The 16,923-nt window shown below is 33.1% G+C and overlaps 2 protein-coding genes across 2 annotated transcripts; both read right to left on the reverse strand.

Moving 5' to 3' along the window:
• Window positions 1-3,584: 3,584 nt before the first annotated feature.
• LOC145585115 (uncharacterized) lies at window positions 3,585-4,316 on the reverse strand. Its single transcript, XM_081641851.1, has 2 exons — window positions 4,064-4,316; window positions 3,585-3,988 (listed from the first exon to the last, which is right to left on the reverse strand). Exons 1-2 carry the CDS (start codon window positions 4,115-4,117, stop codon window positions 3,716-3,718), a joined length of 327 nt encoding a protein of 108 aa, XP_081497977.1. The 5' UTR covers window positions 4,118-4,316; the 3' UTR covers window positions 3,585-3,715.
• A 5,976-nt stretch (window positions 4,317-10,292) lies between these two features.
• LOC145585116 (tRNA (carboxymethyluridine(34)-5-O)-methyltransferase-like) lies at window positions 10,293-16,305 on the reverse strand. Its single transcript, XM_081641852.1, has 3 exons — window positions 16,158-16,305; window positions 13,597-14,644; window positions 10,293-10,753 (listed from the first exon to the last, which is right to left on the reverse strand). The coding sequence occupies exons 2-3, from the start codon at window positions 14,547-14,549 to the stop codon at window positions 10,666-10,668; spliced, it is 1,041 nt and encodes a 346-aa protein (XP_081497978.1). The 5' UTR covers window positions 14,550-14,644; window positions 16,158-16,305; the 3' UTR covers window positions 10,293-10,665.
• Window positions 16,306-16,923: the final 618 nt, after the last annotated feature.

Raw genomic sequence — 16,923 nt, forward strand, 5'->3', positions numbered from 1 at the left:
TAACATAGTGTGTGCTTTAGAAGTGAGTGAGAGTGACATGATTTGACTCTTGTGTAAGACCATGGGACTATGTGCTTAGACTCGATTAAGGACCAAAATACGTTTTATGCCATTAATAAATTGACTAAATAGACTCGGCGTGAAGACTCAGGCAGAAAACTGGACCATTGCTCAAACGATGGAACTGTCGCGATGCGCCAGCCCTATCGCGGTGCGCCATTTCTGTCGAGTCGTGCCGGACACTAGCGTGTCGCGCCACAGGCCAAACTTCGGCGTCATTGCTGAAACGTCAGTCTGGGTCTGTTTCTAGTGTTCTAGCTTAAGAGGGAAAATCCTATAGACGTACTAAGGGCGTGTTCTGATTTACTGAACTGAACTGAACTTATTAGAGCTGAACTGAATTGAATTGAACTGAACTAAACTTATTAGAGCTGAATTGAATTGAACTGAACTAAACTGAACTTATTAGAGCTGAGCTTAACTGAACTTAACTAAAATAAATATTTTATAAGAAAAGGAAATTAGGAGTTGAACTAAACTGAACTGAACTTAACTTATTAGAGCTGAACTGAACTGAACTTATTAGAGCTGAACTGAACTGAACTGAACTGAACTTATTAGAGCTGAATTGAACTGAACTGAACTGAAAATAATCGTATCAAAACAGGCCCTAAGTCAGGTTAGATCAATTTATTTAGACTTTAAAAACTCATATTAATTGATTAATTAATTAAACAAAGTCCTTTAGTCATTAATCAGTTTATTTAGACTCAAACACAAGTCAAACAAACGGTTAGTGTAAATATGCACAAACAAGAGATGCACAAGTAGTCAAGTAAGCACAATATGATGCAATGAGTTTGCAGCCTAACCATGGCTCTAGTTCTCTAAAGTTCAAGGATAAGAGTTAGTCAAAGAGGGTCCATGGTTATGAGTCCGGATGATCCGCGCGGAAGCCTTACCTTTGGAAGGGTTGGCGCGTGTGGATGGGACGACCCCGCAAGTTAAACTTGCTTCCACGGTTTGGTGCATTCACAAACTCGGATGTACCCTTCGTTTCCATGAGCGTTCGATTGGGTAGATAGAGAGTGAATTCCCAGAGGGTTATGGCCATATGTAGAACACATATGGGTTTAGAAAAGTGAGAAAAACTCAATCAGGAAGTAGAATGGAGCAAACAGTACTAGAACTGGGCACAAGAAGGTAGATTTCTGGCTCGGTATTGGAAGAACATAGCGCGAGACAACAGAGTCTGTCGCGAGATGATGACTTCTGTCGCCATCGCGCCGCGACGGGCTCTGTTTTCTCAGCACCAGTTCCTACATGCCTCAGCAGCTTTCTGTTCTTTGAATTTTCTAGTTTTTCGCAACGTTATTTTGATCCTAGTTGTGAAAGATATTTCCCAAATTTCCTACGTGTAAAAATCCTATGTTTTTGACGCATTACAGATGGTCTTACCCAATGCGGACCTTTTTTATGCTTATGCCAATAATGTTAATAAAAATTAAGCACATGAATACTTAGAACGTTTCGAGTCTCATCCATTCATTCTAAATTATTGCCAAAATAAATTTTAGGAATTAAAATAGAAATCCTCCCTAGTAGAGTCGCCAAAAACTGTAGGGAATATTTCAAGCGTCCCACACTTGAGCCCCACTGTGATCATACACTTAAGTGTGGTGGCGTCCAAAGGGAAGAAAGCTAGAGCAAAAGAGTCGCCAACAAGTTTTAGGAACTTGTAAACTGTTCACAGGGTGAAGGTTACTCCCCTTCACGATCCATGAGATCGCTAACTCCATAGTGGTCTGTAACCATGACTGGATATTCGGGGATGAAGGTACAAATCCAACCTAAAAGAGATTGAACCTGCCCTAAAAATAGGTCTCTACTTTATTCTTCTCATATTCATGTGCGCTTTTGGACTAACATACAATCATTAGGTTATAACCCTAAACCTGTTTAATCTATGTTGGTTGAATATTAATGCACAAACAAAACTATTATTGGCGATCACTTGAATTATAATCATATTAGCCTAAACAAGATTATTAATTATCTTATTAAGCGTGATTACAAGTACAAATTCCCTTTAAACCTGCAAGAGAGGGCGTGATCAAGCAGTAACAATAATATATCAAGCAACATAATAAAATTGAACAAATCATCATCATAATATACTCAATCTCATCAAAGCATAATAATCGCAAGATCCTAGGCAAGATACTAACAAGATTAATAACAAATCCTAGCATGTCACTAAACAATAAAAATCAAATCTTTACCCCTAACATGATAGAAGAAAATAGGAAGCAACCTAATCATGATACTAGAAAGCAATAAATAACATCCTAACATGATACTAGGAATTAAAATAATATAAGCATGCTTTCTAAAGATTTAAAGCGATTAAAACAACTTACTTTGTTGCCTCGTATCTCTTTCTAATAACAAAATACACACGTTAGTAACTTCAAGGAAAATATTTAATCAAACAATTAATTTAAATAATTGAAATAGGGATTTGGGACCAAACCCTAAGAAATTATCAACCTTTCACGTCTAGAGCGAAGGCAACTTCAAGCTTGGCTAGGTGTGTCTAGAACTCGTGAACGCGGTATTTTTATGAAAAGGGCTAGGCTTAGAAAAAGAATAGAGAGAGAATAAGCTTTGCTTCAGAGAGAAAAGAGAATCGAATATTATTGATTGTTGAATTAATAAAAACGGGAAATACGACCCTATTTATAGAAAAAATAGCCCGGAAACGATCAAAAAAAGACTGAATCCTATTAGGAATAAAACTGCCCCTGTCGCAGAACGACAGGGTCCAGCGCGACGCGACAGCCCTGTCGCTGTACGACAAGATTGTCGCAGCGCGCCAGCTTTGTCGTTCCGCGCTGATTTACGCGTTTCCTAAAAACCTGTACGGAATCCTTAATCTAATTAAATTCGATTAATAACATCCGTACTTATCATTAATCTCTTTTGAAACACTTATTTTAATCCAAATAGAATTCATTATTTTCATAAAAGATATAATTATTATTCCTAATCTCATTAGAACTCAAAACAACCTTCTAGATTATTCCAGAAGATTAAAATTAATCCTAATAACTTTAGGAATAATAATTAATAGGTCCTCCTCTAGATCATTGGCCCACATATAAAATTCGTTTCGAGCCCAATTTAGTATTTAGGCCATAACTTCCTCATTATTCATCGGAATTGGGCTTATAATATATCGTTGGAAAGCTCTTTTCGAGCCCAATCCAACTACACCATTATTGGACCCTTATTATGGACCAAACTAAATTAAACCGGACATTTTCAATAAATAATGTACATTTTCAAAAAAAGAAAGAAGAGATATTTTATTTAAACCACCACATCACAAGACTTTTCACACTTTCACTTTGTTCGATGATCAAATGACGTGAAAGGTACTCATCACTGGGTTTGGTTTTTGGGGAGACACAATTAGGTGTGTACAGTACTTATTTTGCATAAGTTAACATATCCAAATGAAATTGCTAAGTTCACCTATTCAATTTGCAAAGAAAGAACATAATCTTATTTCAGCAAATGCACTAACTTTATTCAATCCAACTTAAACCACCACTCATACAAGGAATTTAATTTGAGTACTAGCACAGAACTCACCTAACTAACCTAACCACTAAAAAAATAAATAAAATAAAATAAAAAAACCAAACACAATTCATGACGACAACAACATCAAATACATATTTTTCTCAGTCTTCCTGCATTTCTTAATCTGATTCTTCAGTTCTTCCATTTCTGTCTTCATCCCAGGAAGTGCATCTGATAACTTGTCCTTCTTCAATTGCAGTTTCTTAATCTTGTCATCCTTTAATTTCTTCTCGTACTCCAATTCATAAATCTCAATATCCTTCTCTAAAATCTTCATTTCAAGAGCCTCCATATTAATAGTAGTAGTAGTTATCCACTTGAACATCTCACATTGAGTATCCTAAATCATGTTGAAAATCAGAGTGCAAACAGAAAATAAAAATCGAAAAAAAAAATTAAAAATTAAATTACTTACTGGCCATAGAGGGCAACCATAAAATCTCATCCCCATATTTGGACCATTCTTCATTGTCCTCAGAACGACATCCTTCCCACATGAACAACGAATTATGGGGTTAGCCCCCTTCTCGAATTAATAGTACTTCCAGATCCACCGGATTGGGATGATTGTCTTCTCCTAGACATGTCAGCTAATTATGAAAAATTAGATATGGAGGAAGTTAATTAGCAAATTCAATTGAAAAAAGGGAAAGAATTGAGACAAAATAATGAAAGGTGATGGTGAGAATTTGGGGAAGAATGATGAAAGAACAAGGTATTTATGAAGAAGAAGGGATTTTGAAAACACTGTGCAACGGTCAATGACACGTCAAAAGAGTTATTGCCATGTCATCACCTTACCTCTTGTAACATGTTCTCTTGTTTTTTTGCCTGTTTAAAATAGATGGGGTAAAAGGTTATATTATATATAACACAATCCAAAGGTTGTATTATTAAAAAAGAACCAACCAAAGGTTGTATAATTTTCCGCAATTTTTCCTAATAATAATAATTATTATAATAATGACATTAATAATAGTACTAATAATAATGCCGAAATCTACTCTACTCTGCTCTGCTGAAATCTGCTCTGCTCTGCCTAGAAATTAAAAAGAACAGGGCCATAGTCTTACAACTTTAACCGCCTAATAAAAATTTACTTATGAAACAGCTGTTATATATCTTTTTTTCCTTTATTACGCATCATTGACCCTCAACTATATATACATGTGAATTTACAAGACTGTTTCCAATTAAAGTTATGACTGTTGTTAAACAAACTATTCTTGTTTTTCTCCAATCCTCATATTCCCTTTATTAAATAAAAAGAAACAAATTTCTCTCTGCAAAAAATACAAACCGTAAGATTTTGAAATTGGTTTTTTTACAATCACTACCAAATTATTGTTGGTAATGATCTCTTCAAGATCAAAGTCTAATATTCGTCGGTCGTTTGATGACGAATTTGACAGTTTAGGGTGTTCGCGCTACATTTCAGAATCAAGTATGAGAGAGATGCAATTTGATGATTCTGACAACGCTGGTGTTGGTGATGATAATGACTTAGTATCATTTATGATCCGGATGTAGTTGGACGATACCGATGAAGAATCTGAAAGTCAGAAAGAAGAAAAGAAAACGAAGATGACCACTTAAAAACCTCGTTTGGTTTTTTTATTGTCTACACACATACAAATGAAAAAGTTTTTACAGTTCACTTAGATTTTATTGCAGCTGTTTTTCTTATTGCAGCTGTTTTTCTTATTTTAGAGTTTGATATAAGTTCCAAGATCTTAACTAAAGATTCGTCATAAAGTTTTTGTCGATCAAAGTTCTAATTCGATTTCAAGCAATATTTACTATTTTGTGTTTTAAAAAAAATAAAGTTTGAAATATGATAAAATCTAAGTGAACTGTACAAACTTTTTCATTTGTATGTGTGTAGACAATAAAAAAACAAACGAGGTTTATAAGTGGTCATCTTTGTTTTCTTTTCTTCTTTCTGACTTTCAGATTCTTCATCAGTATCGTCCAACTACATCTGGATCATAAATGATACTAATCATTATCATCACCAACACCAGCGTTGTCAGAATCATCAAATTGCATCTATCTCATACTTGATTCTGAAATGTAGCGCGAACACCCTAAACTGTCAAATTCATCGTCAAACGATCGACGAATATTAGACTTTGATCTTGAACCGCCAACAATTTTTATCAACAACTCCAACATTTAAGGTGATTGGACACCAATGCCCTTACTATTCCCCCACCTTTCTTCCTTTTTCTCTCTCATCACCCACAACCACCACTTTTCTCACCGTTCCTTCTCTCTCATCACCTATTTCCCAACCACCTATTACTACAGCAGTGATTGTACGCTGGAGTTGAAGGGCAGCGGCGACCGCATATTTGAGGTGGAAGGGTAGCAGCGGTGGCCGACGAAGGTGACGGACTGGTATTGCGGTGGTCGGCAAAACCAGTTCGTCTTCCCTTTTTTTTATCACCTTCGACTTTCACTATCGGCACTCAAAACCGGTTGACGTCGCCGGTAACTGGCACTCAAAACCGTTGGTTACCCTGGCCAACCAGTTTTGGGCTCCGATTGTTGGTCATTGTCGACCGATTTTGGGCGCCGATCGGCATTGGTTTTCACTGCTTGATTTTTATGTTTTTTTATTTATTAGCAATAAAATTATTTGTTTGTAAAAAAAAGTGCTCTGTATTATAATTACTCCAATACTTGTTATTGCATCATTGCACGGCTGGTGGCGGCTTGGGTGCTGGTGGTGGCTTTGGGTGCTGGTGGTTGCTTTTGGGGTGGTTGAAAATTGAGTTTGAAGCTTGATGGACTTATAAATGAGTAAGGGTAATTTTGTCTCTTCATTACTTTTGTCGGCGGTTTGATAAAAACGTTGGCGGTATATAGCAATTCACTTTTAAAAACCTCAACATATATATTAAATAATTTAAGGATTCTCGAGTTTTTTTAAAAAAAAAATCAATAAAAGTGTAACTAAATTACTAATCAAAAAATAAAATTATAATCACAAAAGTTATATGGGTGGTACATTACACAATAAAAATAAAATGGATTACATGAAATCTTTTTAACTAATTACATAAAATTGATTCCATTTATAATAAATTATACAAAATTTTGTTATTTGATATATAACTAGTGTGTGGCCCGGACAATGTCCTACATTGTTACATTGAACACTTATAATTAAATAGATACGTTCATTTTTTTATTATTTATTTATTCAGTATTTGTTTAATTATAATAGTTTTTCATTAAACATTTCAATAAATTATTAATGGAACAACAATTGACTAATTATATAAACATGCCCTTTGTATATAATTTATAATATAATGAAAATAAAGACATAATTATTATCAAAATAATTAAATAAATTATATTAGTTTATAACAATAGTTAATTTTTCTTATATGCATTACCTCTCGATGAACATTATTATCAAATAATAGAATCGATATTTTTTAAAATCACAGTTTTAAATGTTTAGATCTCCAATCCATATATATATATATATGTATATATATATATATATATATGTATATATATATATATATGTATATATATATATATATATATATATATATATCTGTATATATATATATATGTATATATATATATATGTATATATATATGTACATATATATATATATATATATATATATGTACATATATATATATATATATATGTACATATATATATATATATATATGTACACATATATATATATATATATGTACACACATATATATATATATATATATATATGTACACACACACACACACACACACACACACATATATATATATATATATATATATATATATATATATATATATATATATATATATATATATATATATATATATATATATATATATATATATATATATATATATATATAACCCCTCCTTTATGTGAGAATTTTTCTTATGTGAGAACACTTTTTAAATCTGATGTGATAAACTTTTCTCCAGTTGTTCTAAATTAAATCAAATGTTTTAAATTAGTACTTATATGTTCTGAACCATAAATTAGTTAAGTTATTATTCCAAAATTTTAACATATATGTTCTAAGTTTTAAAACTTGCGTGTGTTCTAAGATTTTTAATTGTATGTACTAAATTTGAAAGCATATGTTCTAATTTTTACTCATATTTTCTACATTTTTACTCCCATTTTCTATATTTTATGCCAGGTGTTTTAAATTTTTTATTCACATGTTCTAGATTTTAAATCAAATGTTTTAATTTTTACTCATATGCTCTAAATTTTACTCATACGTTCTAAATTTCATAAAGTAAACTTTTAAAATTTTTACTCACACGTTTTAATTCTTGAATCAGATGTTCTAAATTATTACTCACACAGATGTTCTAAATTATTACTCATATGTTCTAAATTTAAATTTGAGTTGTTCTAGATTTTTACTCATATGTTCTAAATTATAGATTAGTTCTCATATAAGTATAAATTCTCACATATAGACCTATTCTCATCGGAGTAATTAATAGATGAGATGGTAAGACTATTAATGCATATTTTGTGGCTATGAGTTCAAATCTCGTGGTAGACATATATCTATACTTAGTATTTATGCATGTATGAATGTTGTTTGGTTCATTTTCCCCCAACTTAATATCTTCTACAATTACATTCAATTTTAACCCCTTTTTTCTCCGTTATAAACTATTCATTTTCCAATAAAAACATATTATAAAATAAGAATTTATATTATATAATTATAAACAATCCGTGCATAGCACGGGATAGAAGGCTAGTTTTTCATTAGAATATGCTCATAGTTGAAAGATGACATGGCGAGGGTGCCACGTGGCACATAAATGTTTTTAGAAACGCTTTTTAATATATAACTAGTTATTGGCCTGAGCGATGTCCTGGTACATCACAAATTTATAAGTTTATTCAAAATTAATTAAGAAGGATTAATGTTAAACAATATCAATAAGTAAATGAAAAATATAATAATGTACATTTATCTTTTATTAATGTATGTAAGATTTATCATATTTAAATAGGGAGGTTATACATATAAAGAGTCTATCAAGTAAATTAAATATTATTGTTGAAAATAAAGTCATATCAATGAAGAGTTTTTCAAAGAAACTAAATATTACTACAAATCAATATAGTAAGATAAGGGTGATGACACATGGCATACACGTGGCACCAAATTACATTGAATAAAGGGTGACACATGGCGTTAGCATGGTGTCCCTATGAGTTTTAATAATATTATAGATTAGCCTATTGGCCTGTGCAATGCACGGGTTGTTCACAAAGAGTCGCATTGAGAGATGAGTGAGAAAATATCAACAAGTCATTATAGGTATAATGTGTAATCAAAAATATGATTTAAGAAATTAAATTGTTGGAATTTTAATTGAAAATGAGGCTTAAATAAAGGAGGTGGAAGGGCTAAAATTAAAAAGAGAAAAGGAAAAGGTTGAATTGAAGACGGGAGATGAAGATGAAGTGTGCATGAAAGATAGATGAAGTATAGTTTAATGAACGAGTTAAAGAAAGACTTAAAACATTAAAAATGTAAGAAGACAAGTGACGTTTGGATTAGAGAATAAGATAGAAAAGTGTAATAGGATGGAAACATGTGTATTTTGTTGTTATAGATTTTTCTCTCACACACATATATCCTCTAGTTAAAAATTTTCCGTCATTTTTACTTTCCTTTTTATTCCCCCCCCCTTTGCCAAATCTTTATAAAAATTAAATTTATACTCCCTCCGTCCCTAAATTACATTCCTACTTTCCTCTATTATGTGAGGAATAAATGCTAGATATAGGAATGTAATTTAGGGACGGAGGGAGAGGAAAATAGGAATGTAATTTAGAGACGGAGGGAGTACATAGTATGAAACATTGTGCCAAAAAAAAACAAAGAAACGGATGAGATATATAAGTACACTAGATTAGTCCCGCGCAATGCACGACATATAAAAAATTTCTTTGCAAAAAATAATTATAATAATTTAAGGTAAAAATTAGGATCTTTCAAGAAAAAAAAAAGATAATATTATGTCAGCAATTGATTTAAGCGGAAAATTTTGTTACCACAACTTGACATGTGTACAATTTGAAAAACGAATGATGTCAGCGGTTGTTATTTTAGTAATATTTATAGATAGATTGCACGGGTATAATTAACATATATGTTCATTTTTAAATAAAACCCTATAATCATTAAATTTCTTTCATTGTTTTTTAAATATTTAATGATCAATAACTTAACATCAATATACATACTAAAATTCAACTTAATAATTCAAATTATTTTGTTTCAATTAAAAATGCAGTTTTTTTTTGTTAATTTTTTTTTTTTTTTTGGCAAATTATTATTAAATTAACATTGTAATTCATAATTAGAATAGGTAAAACTGTATACTCCGTAGGACTTAAGCTAATTCCCATTTAAAATCATATATCCCTACAATATTAAAATTCAATCCCTTCTCTAGTTAGATTCAGTTCTTAAAATTTATGCTTTTTTTAATTAAGCTATTAAACTTGAACCATCAAACACGTAAAATCAGTAAGTTACTTAGGGTAACAACTTTGTTTTGTTAACTGATTTAGAGAGTAATATATCAGCTACCAACTATACATTTGAGACTTGAGACTAGTATACTGTGTCTAACAAAACAGAAAGATGAAAGGGTACAATACAAGTAAATCTTTTCTAACCAAAAAACTCTGTAAAATAACGCTACACTTTGCCCTATATTGTGAATGTTTCTGCGTCTTAAAATGATGATACAAGTAAAACTATAATCAGCGCAGGCTGAGCAGCTTGATTTTCAAAGAACATCCTGTAAGCTGGGGAAGCGACTATCTCACCCACAGTAATTTCTAGTGCAATTTTGCAAAAGCTTGATGAGGATTACAGTTTTACTTAAACTATGATAAAATCTATTTGCAGCTTCAGTGATTTACTTACTGATCTCATCTCAGCAACAAAGTTGTGAGTGGTGTATTTGGTGTGCGTAAAGATTTTTCACTGTGTTTTTTCAAGAATAATACACCAATTTGATTTGTCAAAAAAGCGATCCACGATTATAGTATTGCTCATGCCAGATACTAATCTGCAAATTAACAAGAAATGAAGATGGTCAGTTTTAGAAAACATGTTAATAAAACCTGGACACGAGACAATCAGACAAATCAGGAGCAATTTTATAGGATATGAATGCACAAGATTAAAGGAACAGCTAGGTCTTTAAATGATGCAAGAACCAATCATAGACAATCAAAACCAAGTGCAAGAAGTACAAACAATTTTGTTTCTTAAGTGCATAAGAGTTTTTGCCATCTCTCTTGTTGCTTTCAAGATATCAGCAAATTTGCTGGCTTGGCAATATTCAGATAGTCCTAATATGGGCCAAAAACTCACAGCCCCACCGCCTCCCTCTCCCCCTCCCCCTCCCCCCCCCCCCCCCCCCCCCCTCCCAACCCCCCCAAACAACAACGACCGGGTCAGCTTACATGAATTGTCATAAGGAACCGGCTGTAAAAGGAAAAAGAGCATAGTAAGATAATCCTCCAATATTTTATGATCTTTTATTTACCATACCACAGTTTGCTCTGCATATACTCATCGTTTCCACTACCTATGCTAGGTTATACTCTTGGAAATCTCACCTTTCGTATGGAAATTAGCTTCCATAAGCAGCTATAGAACAACATTGGTTCCTAGGCTACCTTTCATCAAAAGCAATATCAAGATTATCAACTACTAAATTTTTGTTTTCGTGATGGACTAACTTAAGAAGATTATGGAGCTCCATTCCAACAAAAAATTAACTCAAATTTTGAGTAAGAGGACATGCACAAACAAGCAGCAGAAAAGTTCCAAACACACAGAAATACAGAAAATATTATCAGAAACTCAAGGAAGTTGCTCAACAGAAACATAGATTCTTCTGAAGCCTTGGAAAAGAAAAAAAAAAAAAAAAAAAAAAACTCCACAGATACTTAAGCAAAATTAGCTGCACTCAACAGAGCCCAATCATACTGACACAAGTTAGAATGAATGAAGTTGGGAAATGCTTCACTAATTCCAAACATGTAAAACTAGAAGACATTGTGCATGAAGTTGATAAAGTAAAAGCAGCTATGTTCGAATGTCGAATCACATGAGGAAACCAGGCAAAAAAAAAAGGAAAATTTGACGCCAACAGTCCCAACTATGGCCGATTTTCTTGAAAAAGTCCAACCTATTGATTAACTCAAGGTCATCAAAATTTACGAGAGTCCTTTCAAAACAGTCCTTAACATAATTTTAAATGGTTTGACCGGATAATAGTTGCCAAGTGTGTTATTTCCGTTAGGCATAGTCAAAAAAATTAATCCTCCACCACTCTAAAGACCCACGACCTCCCTTTAGGCCCTATTCTCTTCACCTAACAACAATAATATTCAGTAAAACGGACCAATAAAAATTCAATACATGACAATTTTAACCGGTTTACCAGTCATAATAAGTTAAAGACTATTTTAAGAAGGATCCCCCAAAGCTAGTACTACCATGAGTTAATCGATAATTATAAAGAAGAATGTTCACAATTAGGACTGGTAGCGTCAATTTTTCCAAAAGAAAAAAAATAAAATAAAATAAAAAATATTAACGTAGGGTCATAGGGTATTAGCTAGAATAAAGTAAGATCAACTGAATTGAGCTCAATTTCTTGAGGACTCAAGTATTGAAAAACGGATTTTTTAAAATGATAGCAACACTACCCCAATAGACCAATATATAGGTTTCATTTTTCAAGTTAGATTTTTTGGAGTCTTCTAAATCCAAAAGTCTCAAATACATAAGGTGATTGAACCTCAGGTTCATCTAAACCCAGATTATAAATTCTTAGAATTTTTTTCCGTTTACTATAATTGCTGTAATGGAATGGGTAACGGGGCCAAGAAGCCAAATCAACCACCACTTTTGCTGTATTCAAGGCGCGCAAAACAGGGGCAGCAAGGGTCAAAGGTGGACAGAGACAATGGACAACAAGACAAAGCTAATTAAGGGAGATTAAGGAAAGAAAGCAAGCTGCTTCAACAATGTCATTTGATGGTTTTTCTATTCTTAGCTTAGTTAGTCACATGTATCCCTTAAGCTTGAGTATATGTACGGTTGTCAATTCATTTAGTAAAGTATCCAGAAATTTGAGAGTAAACATTAGAGAGATTTGTAGCCTAAAGCTACTGTGAGATTCATAACCTCAAGTTATGCTTATCCCTTTGTAATTCGATCTTCAATCAATCAAATACTCAAGCATTCAATCTTAAATTACAATCAATTGTGTTGAAATACAGTAGCCGAATCTAGTACATAACAATTGCTAAGACTGACTCTTCTCTCCTTTGATGTGGTGGTAAAGGATTATCTGAGAATTGAAAAATACGGAGTAATGGAGAACTACTAATATGGAAATAATTCAAAATTCAAGATTGCATCTGCATCTTTGACATTTAATCAACTAAAACGATTGGATCTTAAAGATTTTACCTTTTTTGAAAATAGCAAAGAGGGTTATCAGCTTGTTTGTTTCTGCTATAGTAGATCTAGAACATTGAGAAAAAAAAAAAAAAAAAAAAAAAAAAAAAAAAAAAAAAAAAAAAAATCACTGTTGGACATGGATATTGCATATTCCACAATACCGTTTAAAAGAATATATACCCTACTACGCTAGATAAGTTTCTACATTTCTCCAGCAGAAATTGCATTTAATTTGAAACTGTTTCCTTATTTCGATAGTTTCTTCACCCCATTTGTAGCACTATTGGAATTAATAAAGCAAGATGCATGAAACAGCATACAGGATGTACTCCATACTTCATAGCAATGCAGCTAGCTATTTAAAGACTTTAACCATTCACATTCAAGCAAAATCTTAAGAAGGATGATAAGTGCAATGTAACGTGTTACCTTTCAAGTTCACCTTCACTAAACACATGGTAATATCGCTTATACACCACAGCACCCTTCTTGTCATCTTTTCTTGCCAGACCATTTGCAACAGCACAAGCAGAAGCACCATTAATTTCAGCACGATGATAAGGCAAGTGCCATGGAACAAAGTACTCCTGCTGATTTTCTGTACACCTATCATCATTATAGGAATTTTCTTGGTCGTTTATTTTCATGGTTTTATCCAGCCTTGCACCAAGGGACTCTCTAGAAACTTTGCATGACTCTCGAGGACCTTTCTCTTCGCTTTCAGGAATGCTTTCCAAATTCAATGACCGGGGGCTACGCACACGTGGAGTACCGGGTCCAATCCACTCATCTAGGTACTTATGCGACAATGGGGTCCATTTACTTAGCAAACCTTGGTCTTCTTGCTCAACAGCCCAGACTGTTATTAACACTAAACCTCCCTTCCTAACAACCCTAACCAGCTCTTCAATGGCTTGACTCCTCCTACTTTCAGTACTCAAGTGATGCAACACAGCAATTGAGATTGCTGCATCACCAAAGTCACTTTTATAAGGCAAATTTACAGCATCAGCGACCAAGGCTTCATGCCCTCTTTCTGTACATATACCAATTAAAGGCGAGCTTATATCACATCCTATGAAAAAGCAGTTGGGATTAAAACCCAGGTACTTCCCATTTCCACATCCTGCATCCAGGACAAGAGATCCTTGAGGCAAAGAATCTAAAAACGATGCAACCTTTGGCCATTTAGCAAATCTAGTTGAACTAAAGTGAGGAGCAATTGCATCATAAACCTGGTGAACATACGTCTTCTCAATTTCAGGGGTGTACTGAACACAGTTGGATGATAAATCATTCTCGCTCATCAAGTCAGATAGCCGACTCTGAGTTTTTTCATCAGATGCAGCAACAGAAGGACGGGCTACTCTTATGTCTTTCATAGTGTTAAGACTATAAAGTAATGGTTAAGCTACTAAAAGAGTTGAGAGGTCTACGCAATGTCACTTTAAGATTTTGTGTGACCAAATATCATCACCTGAAATTTAGAAGATAAAAAACGAGAATAAGAGCTGTTGAGTGTTATGACTATATAAGGAGGAGTAACACATTTATGGCTAGGATGCTGTAAAATCTTGAAAGCATAATCTAACATCTAACATCAAATAGAAGCGAAAGGGAGCAAAAAAAAAGTTTAATCATAGAGTATGAGATTCAAGCAAGTGTCAAAAATTGAAAGTTTAGAAAAAAAAAAAATGAAGAGATAGGGAGGGTGGGCATGGGGGGAGAGAGGGGGGGGGGGGGGGGGGAAGGGGTTCAGTTGTCTGCTTCAGTTCAATCATAAGAAAAATCTAAAAAAAAAATATGGTCTGAAGGTTTGACATCCAACCCGGATTTTTTTGTACTCTATCCACTACACACCATATTACATGGTTTAATGGTACGTGGTGTGCAATTTAACCACAATATATTTCCATTGCTAACATCATAATGTGTGACACGAGTCACAAACAATTATTTCTCAATTCTGCAAGCTTTCGACAACAAAGGTCAAAGCATGACTAGTAGTAGCCTCACAAACCTAATGCAATAACCCCATTGATCCATTAGGAAGACAAAAAAGGGGAGGGGCTAGCAATAAATACACAAAATACCCATGATAAAAGTTACGTCATAACTCAAAACAGTATATGTTTAAAACTAATTTCAGAAAATGAAGACAAATCAGGATCCATATGCAGTAATGTAACTATCCAAATGGATTCACCTTTACACCCTCACTAGTCCACTATTTCACAAACCAGAAAATCTGATTCCGATTAGACAAAAACATGCCTAAAACGTGCACAAGTATCTCAAAGACGCAAAAGGTGGAATTTCACCAAAGAACCTAATTTCAATAAGAAACATGCTTAACTATGCACATTACTTAAAATATCAGTTAGAACCACTGTATCAATAACACATTTAGCCACCGGTGTTAGTATCTACGACAAAAAACCCGAGTACTACGAACTCACGAAACATCCCTACACATAGTTTGAGTCAATAATCCATTCCCAATAAGGAGGATAATAACCAAGGCATTCAATAAACCCTTGGTAGTTGCAGCTCAAATTTTTGATACATAAATCAATCAATCAATCAAATCCTACATAAACCTCCTCCCTCCCTTACGATCAAATACCTCATTCTCACGTATCTTAGTACATAGATTAAATTAAATTATATTTTCTATTAAATAGCTTGTATAAGTATAATAAATTCAATCTTAGACCTATAATTAATTACTTAACGAATTAAAAAAAAAAATTCAAAATAATTCAGCAATAGCATCAAAGTCAAATTAAACATACAAACAAATGGGGAAAACGTAACTCTAATTCATTAATCCAAATAGTAAAGACAAAAAAAATTGATCAACAAAATGAAACTAACAGAGATTGAAAATCGCATAAAATTAAACCAACACTACTAATTAAATTAAATTAAATCAATTGTTAACTGATCGATTTAAAATTCGAAACGAAAAGAGAGATCGAAGGAGTTACCAGTTGAAAGATTGAGATTAAGAAACAATGGAAGATGATTGAGTGAATGAGTTGATCAAAGGAAGATGAATTTGGTGGAAATGAGGAGAGAGCGAGCGAGATGCAACTGTGGAAGCGTTGAACGTTGATGCGTAACGTCGGTAGTCTGTGTGTGTCACACTACGCAGTACTCAAAATAGTTGGCTTACAAGATTTACAATTCAGCCCCTAATTACGCGACTACTCGTCATACATTCATACTCTTGACTCATGACTCATGACTGGTGTCTCATGTTTGACTTACGTCACTCCCTCCGTCTTTGTAAGTGTTACACTAATTTTTTTTTTTTTTTTTTTTTAACTGTTACACTTATTAAATGTGGTTATTTTCTTAAATAAACACCATACATATTGTTTATTTTGTTAAACATCTATTTCCTCCACTCCGCAATCTTCATTCCGTAAATATTGTAAAATGGAGATGAGACACGAATTTTAAGAAATAAAGAGAAAAAGATAGGGACTCATGTGATGAGTAAAGAGAGAAAATATGTGCAAGTAGAGAAATGTTGCAATATTTGTGAAGCTTTCTAAAATGGTAAGAGATTTCCAACAATATTGTTAAAACAAAAATAATTTCCCCAAATACTTTCTACGTATGATCGGTGTTGAGCATTATTTTTGTTTTCTTTTGGTTCAGCTTAAAAGCGCTAATGGAAATAACAGTTGTAATTTTAAATCCGCGACTTTAACTAGTGATTTTATAAAAGATGTCGCATTATACTAA

This window comes from Chenopodium album, chromosome 16 (assembly GCF_948465745.1).
Source record: "Chenopodium album chromosome 16, dcCheAlbu1.1, whole genome shotgun sequence".
Classification (NCBI taxonomy): domain Eukaryota; kingdom Viridiplantae; phylum Streptophyta; class Magnoliopsida; order Caryophyllales; family Amaranthaceae; genus Chenopodium; species Chenopodium album.